Source organism: Pygoscelis adeliae, unplaced genomic scaffold, assembly GCF_000699105.1.
Source record: "Pygoscelis adeliae isolate BGI_AS28 unplaced genomic scaffold, ASM69910v1 Scaffold483, whole genome shotgun sequence".
Taxonomy (NCBI): domain Eukaryota; kingdom Metazoa; phylum Chordata; class Aves; order Sphenisciformes; family Spheniscidae; genus Pygoscelis; species Pygoscelis adeliae.
The window spans coordinates 977,662-991,473 of record NW_008824379.1 but is presented as its reverse complement, the minus strand read 5'-3'; the positions used below and the strand labels follow the sequence as shown (position 1 = coordinate 991,473).

Here is a 13,812-nt window from a genome sequence, read left to right as displayed (position 1 = left end):
TGTGGTTACCAATTACAATTTCTATGGCATCCTGGGGTTCTCTTGGAGCTCTCCCATCCCAGTTTGATCTTGCTTAATTTGTTACACCAGATCTCATCCCTGGTTGGCTTAATGGATGCAGTGTAGAGAGGGGGATAAAAATACATCCAAATCCATAGTGGTAGGTAACAGCAGTCTCAGATGTCAAGGGACAGTGAGAACATCAACAACATCCTAAGACAAAAAGGGACTTAAAAAAAGTGAGAAATACTGCTATCCAGAAAAAGGTATTAAAAATGAAGCATCTGTGCTCTGAGTCATTATAGGCCCTTGACAGATGTGATCTTACCAGCCTCCCACTGTAGCTGCAAATAAAGACCCCTTCTCTTTCTTCTCTCCCGACAAGGATTAATGAGTACTTGGGATAGCTCTCAGACAAGCAAGCAAAGGCTGTGAACCTTTTCCAACACTGCAATTTATCTTGGGAAGACTATTCACATCACTTTTCCCTCCCTCCCCAGGCTGGATTATGCTCTGACCTAACACATTAATCTCCCAAAATAAAATAATAATAATAGAAGAAGGAAAAAAAGAGCTGGACAATTGCCAGAAATAAATTAATAACCATCTCGAATAGCCCTGCTGTGCAGGAGCAAACTGCTCAACTCCCCTGCCACCCATGCCATTTGTAAGCAAAACTATTCCCAGTTTAGATATCCTCTTAAGTGCCCTGCCTGAGACTTTCAGCGATTAATGATAATATTGTACATCTATATAGTGCCTTTCACCCCAACAGCTGCCAGAAAGTTTCTTTACCAAATGCAAATAATACACATTGCTACATGTGCCACTGAAATGTAGACACTACTAAGTGGAGGAAGGGGCAGCATGACAGATCTGTAAGAGTAAAAAAATCATGAAAAGGTATTTCAAGAGAGAGAATGTAGCGAGAAAGTTTCAAAAGTTAGGCCTTGTGTACACATGATTTTAAAAACATTAAAGTATGTTAACCATTTAGTTAAAATATTTCTTTGCCCATGGTTAGAACTGGCGCTGTCTTTTGTGGCATGAGTAGCTTCAGTTTAATACTGTTACTTCTTTGACCCAAGTGGAAAGCCAAAGAGACAAGTACTTGCAATTTCTTTCCATTAAATGAAGAGATTTGTGCTTCAGAAATATCTATTTACAGAGATTACTCTGAAAACAAGACTTAGAACAAAGTCAACCAGAAAATCAGTTATGTTGCTGCTAGTACCTCTTCCTTCTCAAGCAATGCTTACCTCTCTCCCTCTCTGGACTTTAATTACTTGCTGGCATTACCAAACCCTTGCTCAGGTCTGCAATGGCTCAAAATCCAAAACTCACTACCCAGGTGACTTTCTGCCAAAGTTTTATCAGAGATTTCATTATTTTTATTCTTCCACACATTTCATGCTGTAAACATGTTGTAAAGGTATCAGATTATCAAAGACAAACATCCATATAGCAAGAAGAAAAGAGACTCTAACCTTTGACTTGACAGCTAGGATGATCTTAGGCAGGGCAACAATTAGGCATTTCAATGCGATGGTGAGGTACTTCAGTACAAAGTCTGCTATTCCCACAATCCACATCAGGTCGAAGAAGTCCAGCCTCTCAAGGTTGGGTTTCAGAAATATAAGGCTGAAAGGCATGACAACAAGGCTCAAATACCAATGAGGAGAACCTCACTTAAGCTTCTTGATACCAGCTGTATCCACCGCTGGCCAGAGAAAGCCTAGAAACTCCACTGAACTTCAGTGAAGTTCTCAAGGGCAATAGGAATAAGACATGCAAATTAGTCCCATGGTTCCTCTGGGCTTCTTGACTTTGTCCATTCTTGCCCATTTCTACTGAGGTCAGCAGGTTTGCCCACTATCAGAAAACAGGACCTGAATATGTACAAAATCTGTTTTGGAAGATTGCAATCTCCATAACCTGCAATCCACGCTGTAAAAGAGCCTTTGGTCTAAGGACAGTGCCTTTAGTCCACAGGCTTGCTCTGTCAGATCTGACTGTAAAAGCTTATCCTTTGAAGTGCAAGTCATCAGTAGTTATGATTCCTTGGGGAAGTCATGGCCAAGTCAAGACCACTGTGTCTTGCTCCTCTGAGGCTGGCTTGCCACAGGTAGAACTACTGCAGGGGCAGCAGTCTCTAAAGCTACTTGTGCATGTGAAACAAACTGGTGACAAAGGAAGCACTATATTAGACATGGCAGAAAGGTCAGAACTTCAGGTGTGTCATGCTCTGACCGTGGCTTGCCGCTGTTTGAAGCGGACCAAGAGCTGGGCTGTGTTAATCAGCAACTCTTACCTGAACCAAAGATCCAAAAAGGTAGTGCCCCTTACATAATGTTATTGACTGGGCTGAACACTTGCTCTTTAAAGAAGGGGGGTTCAGGACAGCAGAACTTCACATAGCAATGGGCAGGAGCTACTGACCTAAGCAGCAATGAGGACTGGACCCTACTCACACTGAAAAAACCAGGATTCCTCTTCAGGATATTTACCTATTAAAGCCTCATGGTAGAAAGCAAAAACTTAACATAAAAAAAACGCAAAAGTAAAATAACCAACCCAGAATGAAAAGCCTGAACGTGAATTTAAAATACTCACAACATTGGCACAGCACAACAGGTAAAAATACACCCTAAAAACAGAAACAGAATCAGAGACTTTACTACTATTCATGCACTAGAAACAAGCAAAAAGTAAATAAATCAGGAAATGAAAATAAGCCAGAAAGGAACAAAACAGAAACAGCTATTTCTAATTTCACAGGCCTGCCTCGTGAATAGTCACAGGTCCCCACACAGGAAGCAATAGATACAGTAGCCCAAGCATGATGCAGCAAGCACCACCACAACACTCGCAGGACTAGGGCTTTTCAGTGAAGCTGTTGCCCAGTCTGTTCACTGTTAATAAATCACGCCCTGAACAGTTGTAGGATGGCCCCAATTTGCTGAAACCCTTTTATTTTAGATGATCTACCCTTTATTTTAAACTAGTCCCATTCATGCTTTTAACCTTAACCTTCTTAGAGACACACTGTTTCCCTATGGTGCAAACAGATTTCTTCTTAATGCTTTCACACCTTTACGCCATACCTGTTTCTTCTCTTCCACTCCCTCCCACAAGCCCTATATAGAGTATCCCATGGCTTGCCATCTCTCAGTTGGACCCCCCCCCACAAGTCTTCTCATCTCTCCCCCTTTCTAGAAGCATTTACATAGACAGCTTTCCAATGATCAAACCCAAATACATTAGGGGCAATTCCAAAGGATAGCAGGGTTGTGGGCAGACCTTGACTCTTCCACTGCATAGACAGTATTGGTGGGAAGAGGCAGGGAAGCAATGAAATAAATGACAGAAAAAACATACCCAAGAGCTATCTAGCCATTACCCAACTGATGCGTGTTACACACATTGTATTTTCAGTCTGAAGTTCTAAGTCCCCTTCAGTGGGACAAATAAAATTTTCATTGGGAAGATAATTCATACGGTTTTAGCTACTAATATCAAAACTACTTTCTCAAGTAACTAGGTTCCATATTGCTCCGTTTCTTCCTACTTACTCTACTAACACCCCCTTACTTAAGTTCTGTATATTTGCTTCCTGTCATTTAATCCCTGCTTTATAATAAGCAGGGATAGTACTGAGCCAAATCCATGGGTACTAACTGTTCTGTATTTGAGAACCACTTTAGTCAGAATTTGAAAGTGGAGGCTATCTTAATTACCCCAGACCCAAATGCCTCCAAGCCCTGAGGACACTGAAGTAAAACACTACTATTTAATCTCCAGTTTATCTCCTGTAATAGACTCAAAGCTTGATAGACTGAAGAGAACAGAAAACATTACAGGAAGAGGAAAATCAGTGGGTCAATTTCTTATCTGCTTCCAACACCTGCTCTTTATGTTCAGTCACAGTAGTCAAAATGGAAATTCGCAAGTCTCACTATAAAAAAGTATCCACCCTGCTTCGATACCTAAGAAAATTGCAAGTGTACACGTTTCAAGCAGCAACGCTGTAGTCTATCATCACACCCTGGCCCACTTAGACCCTGGTTATGTCATTTATTGGTAGGAGCATAGTCCATTGGCAGAAACAATGCACACATTCTTTTCCTCCATTGAAAGGTATTACAAAGATGTAACAAAGACAGCAGATACCTTAAGTATGCACACTTCCTCCCAAAGTGTGGGGAAAAGTGGGCTTCCCTCTTTCCTCCCTGGCAATTATCACCTGCTTCCATCATGTACAATGTAAATTTTGCCCACCTGTTGTACAGCTGCTGAGAGCTGAATGTGTAAAGCAAGTACAAGGTGTTTCCAGTGAGAAAGGCCAGGATCCAGAAGACAACCAACACTGATCTCTTCTCCTGAGCAAGAAAAAGAAGCAGAGAAGATAAATTCAAAGTCTCAAGGGTTGCACTGAGCCTTCGACTGCTGAAAAATGCAAGACTAACCCAGGGGACACAAATATGCAACTAAGTGTTCAGTAATTAGTTTATTTACATAGGACTAAGACTCAGAAGTAGGCTGCTAGGTAAAGACATATATAAACACAAGCAGAAATGGCTCTCACTCACTTAACCTTTTCAAATAAAGCAACTTCAGAGAAATTAATGGAAATACACTGGTGAAAATGACAGCCTTACTTGCAGAACACAATTTTCAAAGTTGGGATCTTTCTTGGGACATCTAAATTCTCCCGATATATAAAATGCCTTTCGACAAGCAGGTTAAAAAAACCAGTCAGTTCCATATATTGTACTATAATTCTGAGCTGCCACCTGTCTGGAATGACACTTCATGAAAGGGGTGTTTTACAAATAGATCCAGTCACAAGAAGGCTTAGCTAAATCAAACGCAACATAACCCATCACTACATGCAGCAGATATGAATGTTATCTGAATGCAGGGAGGTTCTAGAACACGCATTTTTGATTGAAGACATAATTAAAGGTCAAAAGAAGTACAAATTTTGCATTTCAGAAGACAAGGAACGTTATAGACAGAAGCTGGATGGCAGAAGACCTTGTCCTGGGTCTTGGCCCAGTGTAATTTTGGAGAGTAAATTTTACTCCTGGGAGGAAAAAAAACCCAGCATTTTTCTTGTGAGCTGATTTATTAAAAAAATAGCTCTTTACAGCTATTCAACAGCCAGGGACGTTAGGTTGAGATTTAAAGCAGGCGGATTAATGGGCACACTGCTGGAAAGACAGAGGTGCAAAGTGCAAGGCAACAGCAATTTATTACAGGATTGTGCAATTTATCTGTTCGTTCAGCATTGTATCACATTTATTCCACTGCTGCTGGTAGATCTAAGTATACACTTGTGCCACCCATGTAATTTTTACAAAAAAGAAATTCTAGTCTTGTGCTTTTAGTGCTGTTGAAGAATTCTGCTGACACTGAAGATCATAAGACCTGAAAAGATCTGCTGGTTTCTTTATATTCTAAGTATATTATCAACAGAGCATTATAAAGATACCAACAAGCAATACATCTACAAAATCCTTCAGCTGAACATCTCAAAACATTATCTAAATGCTAATAAATTAAATCTCACCATTAACTAGTGAAATAGGTTTCAGCACCTCTGCTGTACATAATGGGGAAAGGCGCAGAGAAGTGCTTGAAGATGCACTGCCAGTCAGTGGCAGAACGAGAAGCAGATTACAATATCCCTGACTTCTCCTCTCTTCGTTTTACTATGCCACACTTTCACAAAAGAGCAGGATGGGAACTGTGGGAGAGCATCAATGGGAAGAAGTAGGAAGAGGAAGTGAGGATTACAGCACGATACTCTTATTCTGACAGATCTGTATCCATATAACAGCATTCACCCCTACACTGCAAAAGAAGGTTCAACAGACATTGTTTTGTATACAAAGAGCAATGTTGCTTGGAAACGTAAGAGTAAGATGCTGTACTCACCTTCAGAGCAACCTGTTCTCGGAGTGTTGAGTTAGCATATGCGAATGTGCTGGCCATACCAATGCACACAGCAATCCCTGCAGAGAAAGACACTGTCAAAGTATATAAGGCTGGGTAGGAGGATCTTCAGTCCTAAGCCATTTGATGTCAGCATCTCAAGCTTAGAAAAAAATTTAGTGGGTGATATTCTGGATGCACTGGGAATTAAAATATATAGGTGACTAAAACCGGGCAGTCTGGACTCGTATAAAGTTCAAATTCAAGCTAAATGAAAATGAAGCTACTGCAGTGAGCACTTGCCACCCAGCCCAATACAATGTCCTTGCGTCAGGTTCTGTGCTGAAGGAGAACAGAAGTGCTGCAAGTTGTGGCTGCATTGTGCAAACAGAACTCAGATAGGTGACAGTATTACAATAGCAGTTCAGCAGCTCATGGAGGACAGGGCACACTATCAAAACCATACAGGATACCACCTCCAAAAAGCAAGATGTTGCAGATATGAATCAATACCTGTTTTGGGGAATACTGCCAGAGCTGTAAATGGACTAAACTCAAGCATTATTGGCTTCCCTGGGATAATAATCTCAGCATACTAGTCCCAGAATGAGTAAGGATCCACATACAGTTTTATAGTAAGAGGAGGATTAGATGAATAGATTTTACGTGACCACTGAGGGGCTGAAAAACTCAGGTACCATTAAAGAAATCTGGATAGACATATTTTTTAGGGAACTCTGAAGATAGGACTGCAATGTGTAACTGCTGATGCTGTTTGGCTTGATTTCACAGCTACCATCCTTCTAGCTATACAACTGTCTCATCCCTCTGAGCCTCTCTGTGCTACACAGAGGCCTTTGCTAATCACTAATGTAAGCTCTCCCCATCTCTCCTAGAGAGAGGTCTGAGGGAGAAGCCTTGGTAACATCCTTAGCCCCTACAGGAATGTCAAGGAGAGATTAGGAAAAGGTACAGAACTGATCTCCCACAGGTCAGGACAGGAAACAGATGGGACTGACACAGATGAAAACTGCTTGGACTGAAAGTAGGATGAATTTATCAAATGCATTATCCCATGCATTTGAATACGTCCCCTTCGTGCTAGACTGCCTCTGGACACCGTCATGTGGATAAATGTATCAGACACCACAGCATGATAAAGCTTCCTAACCGCCCTCTAATACACTTACAATCCAAAAAGGATAGATGCTTACCAAGCTTATGCTGGAAACAAACTTTAGCCAGAAGGATCAAGATGAAGGGAAGTCCCTTCTGCAGCCAACTGATCACAGCTTTTAACTCTGAAAGAGCTGGGGCTGGAGTTCCAGCTTGTTCGTCACTGCCTTCCTCAGCATGCCCGTGGCGGTCCCCTCCTGCTATGTGCAGTAGAGATGAACCCCGGTGATGGCCATGGTGGAAATGATGGGACGATTGCCGGTGGTGAAATGGGGCTCCTTCCGTACGACTGGTCCCTTCCTCCCTTGGGGCTGGCATCTGAATGAATACTTCCCCACCTCCCTGCTGAAGAGCCCAGAACCAGACCTGACTGGAATGGCGTGGCTGTGATGGTGCCCGACGGGATACCTGCCAGGCCTGAGAACAGCTGTTGTGGTGAGGAAGCTTCAGCCTTCAGACTTTCAAAAACTCCACTTTCATCCACGCTGGTTTCAGAACTGACTGTTTGGCTCCGGTTTCTGCAGTGGACAGAGATTAGAGAAAAGTGATTAAACAAAAACGAGTGCCACAGAACTTCTCAGTCCTTTAGCCCAATCCTGTCTGTAGTCATTTAAGAGTTCCTCACACACTATCAGAATACGTAGGTCTCCAGATGACAGATGTTTTTCACTCTATTTGCTGTTGGAAAGTCACAGTTGCAGAACTAGACGCCAGTAATCAGACTCCTAAGATAAGATCAGAGTAATTCTAAAGAACTGATCAAAATGCACCAGTTCCTTCATCTAAGGAACAGAGTTCCCAAACACCCCCTTTACTTTTGGAGAAACCAAAGAAATAACCCATCCAATACCAAATTCAACATCTTCTATAATGATTTTAATATTTAAAGAAAAACATACAAAAAACCATGTAACTTTACACAGTGCAACCAAGACAGGTCACATTATATACAACCAAATTAATCAAGCTAACTCGAAGAAATCACCTACCCCCAAAATCTTCTGTCTTTATTTAGGGATGATCGCTACTTGCCTACTGATGAATAACACAAACAAGAGACAGAATCAACAGGGGAAGAGAAGCGTTGAGAGCTTCTTGTGTGTCCCTGACCCAACAAATATTATAAGTGAAGGATGTGCTCGTGGGTCAAGAGAAATTGTTTTATTTTGATATTCTTGGCAAATTGGACATGGGTGTACCCAAATTACTGGGCACTGGCCATAATTACATCTGGCACTGATTCTTTCCTGAGCTTGTTGGATTATAGCCAGATTCCAAAAAGAAAGTCTTATATATCTTCATCCTAATACCAAAAGAAAATATGCTTTCTTCGCCTGAACTCAGTACCGTGGTACTGAAATGAATACATGTAAAGTTTAGATGACAGGGAACAATACAGGTAACAAGTAGAACAATCATGAGGCAGTAAATGCTTGGCAGACAGCAAATACCTCTCTAACTTGCAAAAGGAGAGTAAAGAATAAATAAAGCTCAGCAAGAGGCAAAGCCCACAAATAAGGCATGTTACAGAGTCTCTCTCCATTTTAATCCTTGGAGATCTCTAACTTTAGAAATAGTGGTCACAAGCTGAGACAGCACATGCAGGCACATACAGGGCCCTTAACCCTCTCTCTCCCATGGGTTCAAAAGCCTCCCCAGGCATCTTACAGGGCACAGAGCACTGCCTTTCATCTCACTCTGGAGATAGCTTCAAATCTCTCAGGGCATACCTTCCCACTAAGTAAACTCCTAATAAGGCTTTTTATAGCTACGCCCCATTCCCAATGTCTCTCCACAGGCTCCAGCAAGGAATCAAGTCAACAAGATATTGCACACCTCTTCTTGGTTCAAAATATTCATCAACCAGATCTTGGATTTTACACCTAACATTACAATTCAGGGATGTATACACAAGACAGGGACATAATGTGACAGTACTTCTGTCTGGAACATAACAAACAAATTGGGTGGAACCCAGTGTTACAGATAAAGACACAAGTATTGTTTGGAACAATACTACCAGGATACATGACTGCTTTCATTTTTTAATCAGTGACATATTTTAAAACATATAAACAAGGATGGAATTGTGAGTCTGCTGAAGTTAACAGAAGTGAAGACCAGCGGCAACAGCATTTCATTCTACAGTTAGAAAACCTTCAGCCTGTTACTGACAATATGTATTTACCCTGTTAAAAAACAGAAGCATTTATAAAAACCAATTGACATTACTCTGCTTATCTTTTACAGTCAATAATAGACACCTATTCTGAATATATTTTAACCACTCAAACAGATCCCAAAGTGCCTTACAAGTTTGTACAGACTCAAGAGAGCTCTACATTGCAGATGAGAGGATCCATACAACACCCTACGTGCCTCTCAAGCCCCAGGCTTGCCTGCTGATATAAAACGCACAGACTGCACTGAGGCTTGGGCAGCATCATGCAGAAAAAGTTGAAGATGGCTTTTTTTTCCCCTGAAATTAAGAATGGTACCATGCTAGTAGTGGTCATGACACCAAGCTTCACCACTATCTGCAAATCCACTAAGAAATAACTTAGTGACTGCTTGTGATCACGATCTTTCACTTACAATCTCAGCTCAGCCAGAGCAATGAAATTTGTTAGTTCCATCTTTGTCTTAGAGTAATTAGATTAGTTTCTTCTTTAGAAAAAAAAAAAAAAAGAGTCAAGCTCTAACCCTGGGAAAGCACAAGGGAATATTTAGTACCAGAACAACAACAGTGGCAAGCATCCCTTGCTGATGTTATAATTACAGAAGTGAATTAGAGGCATTCTACTTCTAAATATTCACATACATGAAGCTAGATACAGATTCTGGGATGCTGTAAAGGATCATCCAAAACCTTTATGAAATACTAAGTCATAGTAGTTGGGAGCTTCAGACCAGCAGACTTTAAAACATCTTAATAACAAGTATAAATAGCCTCTGTTCATACAGACTGATCCTTTCAGATTGATAGTACTCAGGATCCCCACAGGACTGTGCCATGAGTCGCTCTTCTGGAGCTCCAAAACGTCCTGCCTGTGCTAAGCCAACTGTCTGCAGATGTGCCATACTGGATCACGAAACCTGAAACACTGTAGTTGGTAGCAGTCAATAACTGACATGAAAGAGTAAATCTGTCTCTAAACTCTCTAAACTCGAGCAGAAAGCCTGGCCACACTACAGGCACAGGAAGTATATGCCTTTCTCACTTTTGACCTTTCATCTTCTAAAACACACCATACACTTAAATCAGAACATTCCCCTCTGGAGAGAAAAATGGAGGAAAAAAGAAGGAAAAAGATTTACCTTTCAGGAGGAACGTTGTCAGTGTTGCTGCTATGCCGTCTCTGCATTTTCCTCAAAACCTTAAAACACAACACGCTCAACATTAACGTTGCAGGTCAACAATTCCCAGTGTGACTACTAACAAAGGCCCACAGAGTCAGAGGGTTGTGAAACCCATTCAGCTAGTGACATGGCTGGCATAAATCATTTGCTTCTCTGAAAGAGCACCTCAAGCTTGCATTTGTTTCTTCGTACACTTGCGAAGAAACAACTTTCAACTGGCAAATGGAAGCACACATACACAGGTCTCCAAGCAGGGCAGGAATTAGTCAGATCCCCTTTTGCAGCATGTGGCAGTCACAAGGAGTGTACAGCTGTGTGAGGACATGTTCTGATAAAGAACTTGAGGACAACTAACAGAGTGGCTCTCGATGTGACATGTGAATCAACATACACTTTCTGGAAATGAAATCCCTTCTTCTTCTTCTGAAGAAACTTGCTTTGTAAAGCAAAACTGAGAGGGAGGAAAAAAAGAAAATGTATAAACATTTTTAATGAAAAAATACGATCAGGTCATCACAGTATTCTTTTAAATATGCAACCCATTCCTTTTAAACCACAAAAATGCCATTAGCAAACTCTGCACAATGGTCATAAATAATATGCACATATGCAAAAGATCACATATTCCTGCTCCACTCATTCCGGAATTGTCAGCATAAATAAAGTAAGGTCGGGAGGGGAAAATGAAAAGGCATTGAAATTGTATTAACTTCAGGAACTTTTTCTAGAACAAGGAGAGAAGTTCTCTATTTAGTTATTTAAATCTCTGCTTTCAAGTGTCTAATTTTAAGGGAACAACCTCAAACACACTACACTTTTTTAAAATAAAGTTAATTCAAAAGCAAAGAAGAACACAGAATCATCATCATCATCATCATCAAGGCACAGCAGAGTACCTGGCAAACAGTCTTACACTGCTTAATGTTATATTAGTTGTATAAAACCTGGGGAATGGGCTATTTTTGCAAGTGATTTGCAAGTGATTTAGAGAGACGTCCTTTAAATATTGAAGTCTGATCCTACTCAGCCCTAGACTATGATAGCTACTGAATAAAATGTAAAAGGCTCTAAATACTTCTGAATATCAAAAGTTGTAACATTATTTATAACATTTCATACTGCATGAATATATGTAAATAAATGTGTAGCCCCATATCTGTATTCTTAAAGGCACAATGGCTCTGAGAACGTTTCCTAGCTGTCTGTAAGCAGAGGTACGCAAGCTGAGAAGTAGAAAATATGCAATATTTATTTTTTCCCCTATGTTTTCACCTTTTCATTCATATTCTTTACTTTCAGTGACCCAATAGCCTATGCAAAATTGCATTAAATTCAAATTTTATCCCTTAATAAAGCCCAAATCATGCAGTTCACAGTGCAGAAAGAGACAGTTGTGTTTACCACGTACACCTGCAGCAAAAGTACATGTAGTTTGCCCAGCCCTGAAGATAAGTTACAAAACAGTGAAAGAAGAAAGGGTATTTCAGTTAAATCACACAGGTAACTCTACTGAATTTGTAACAAGATGAGAAAAAAAAATGTTAACATTGACAAAAAAGAGAAAGGCTCTTGGTTTGTAACATCCAGTCTTGAAGAACCCCATCAAGTGGGCTGAACTGAGACAACACTGGATTTGAGTCATCACTGACAGAGAACATGGAGGTTTTAATATGAGATGCCAACTTTGGACATCCCCTTGACAGTTTATGTAAATAAAATTTGGCATAATCATATACGGCAGGAAAAACACAGCTTTTAACACATTTTATGGAGAGGATGCAGGAAGCCATCATGAGTACCAGAAATCTAATTCTAACCAAAGTTTTCTGATACCCTAAGTTACCAACACTCTCTTAATTACGAATTTTGATCTTGTAGCTCCCAGCAGTTTTTTAATCTCTAAGCTATACGTTTCAATTTTTGTTGTGTTTTCAGGGCCAAAATTCATTTTATAAGGATCTGTAAGTTTTATACAGTAAAAAATACATATTAAAGTGGTGTTTTCTTCAGATTTTTTGAAGCTGCATTTGTAGTAACAACACTCAGTACTCCAGGAATCTTTTATGCTTTTCCTGCAGTAAATGTTATTTAATCCTAACCTGACAGTATCTCTGTCAACTTAATATGTAATATTATCCTCTTTTTAACCAAAACAGTAATTAAGATATGATGAAAAGGCCAAGACAGGCTGAGCCATGCAGGCAGAGCTGTCCTACCTGTGAACAACTTTGGGGTCACTGCTTATAAAGAAATCCGTCCATCTTCCCACGCTACAAGCTGAGAGCTAGAGTCAGTGTGGAGATAACTCTGAAACTTGGAAGATCCTTCACTCCCTTCTAGACCATTAGAAGTCTACTAGATTGTAATGTGGGGTGAAATCACATTCCAAAATGACATGCAGCTCTATGGGGGGACACTTTTTCTTTTGCCATCAGCCAAGAAGGGCACAGTGACATGAATGCTAAGTACTGAAGATGCAGGACTTCATGAGATGTAATCGTTTGTTCTGCCCAGAGTCCTAGAGATTTAAGATCATTCTATCTGAATTTAAATGGACTTTGTTCCAAAAGGCACTCCGTTTCAATACTGATTGGTCCTGCCTTTTCCGGATTAGGGGTTTTCATCTTGCAACACTTGGACATTTTTTAACAGTACCTGAACAACAGGTTTAACCAGAGGTGCAAGGTGCCACGGTGGAAGAGAGGGAAGCTCAAGAGGGTGCAGACGCATGGAGTCCTTCAGAAAATCCAAGATGGTCCAAATTTCAAACTCATCACAGGTCCTTCAAGCTGGATGATTGTAAGGCACCTGGATCACAGTGCTCAAGCAGGCGCATCTGTAAGAAGCACATGCACAGAGTCATTTTCACCATAGCACAGTGAGTTTGACCTCTCCATCTCCTTGGGAAAGACAGAAAGGAGCAGGAACCCTTGCTGCTTCAACCCCTGCATGTGTGCATGGTCCAACAAGGCCGTTTTCCTCTGGGATTGGCACCTGCAGCCCTGCTCACTGCACAGGCACTCCCTGGGCACCTGCTGGGCTGTACTCTGCCTTCGTTGTGTATACACACACACACACACATGTGCATACACGTGCACACACACGTGTGTGTGTAATAAATAAATATATACATAAATGCATTTATATATACACGCACATATATACAACTATATATCTATAAATACAGTTATATACATACACACATATATATGTATACACACAGAGAGACATAGGTGAGGCCTTTTTTTTCCAGTTAGGTCGGGGAAGGAGATTCCCGCTGGAGATGTGGCTAGATGCCCCAGCGGGGGCGGGAGCAAGCCGGGTCGAGGGAGCAGCAAG

General features: G+C 40.9%; 1 protein-coding gene across 1 annotated transcript in view; it reads right to left on the bottom strand.

The window, feature by feature from the left end:
- Positions 1-13,256, bottom strand: part of RNFT2 (ring finger protein, transmembrane 2) — a 31,706-nt gene extending 18,450 nt beyond the window's left edge. The window contains 7 exon segments of the mRNA XM_009320202.1: positions 1,488-1,641; positions 4,279-4,379; positions 5,941-6,017; positions 7,152-7,455; positions 7,457-7,631; positions 10,432-10,924; positions 13,129-13,256. Of these exon segments, the coding sequence (XP_009318477.1) occupies positions 1,488-1,641; positions 4,279-4,379; positions 5,941-6,017; positions 7,152-7,455; positions 7,457-7,631; positions 10,432-10,514 (894 nt within the window). The 5' untranslated portion in view covers positions 10,515-10,924; positions 13,129-13,256.
- Between the last annotated feature and the right edge of the window lie 556 nt (positions 13,257-13,812).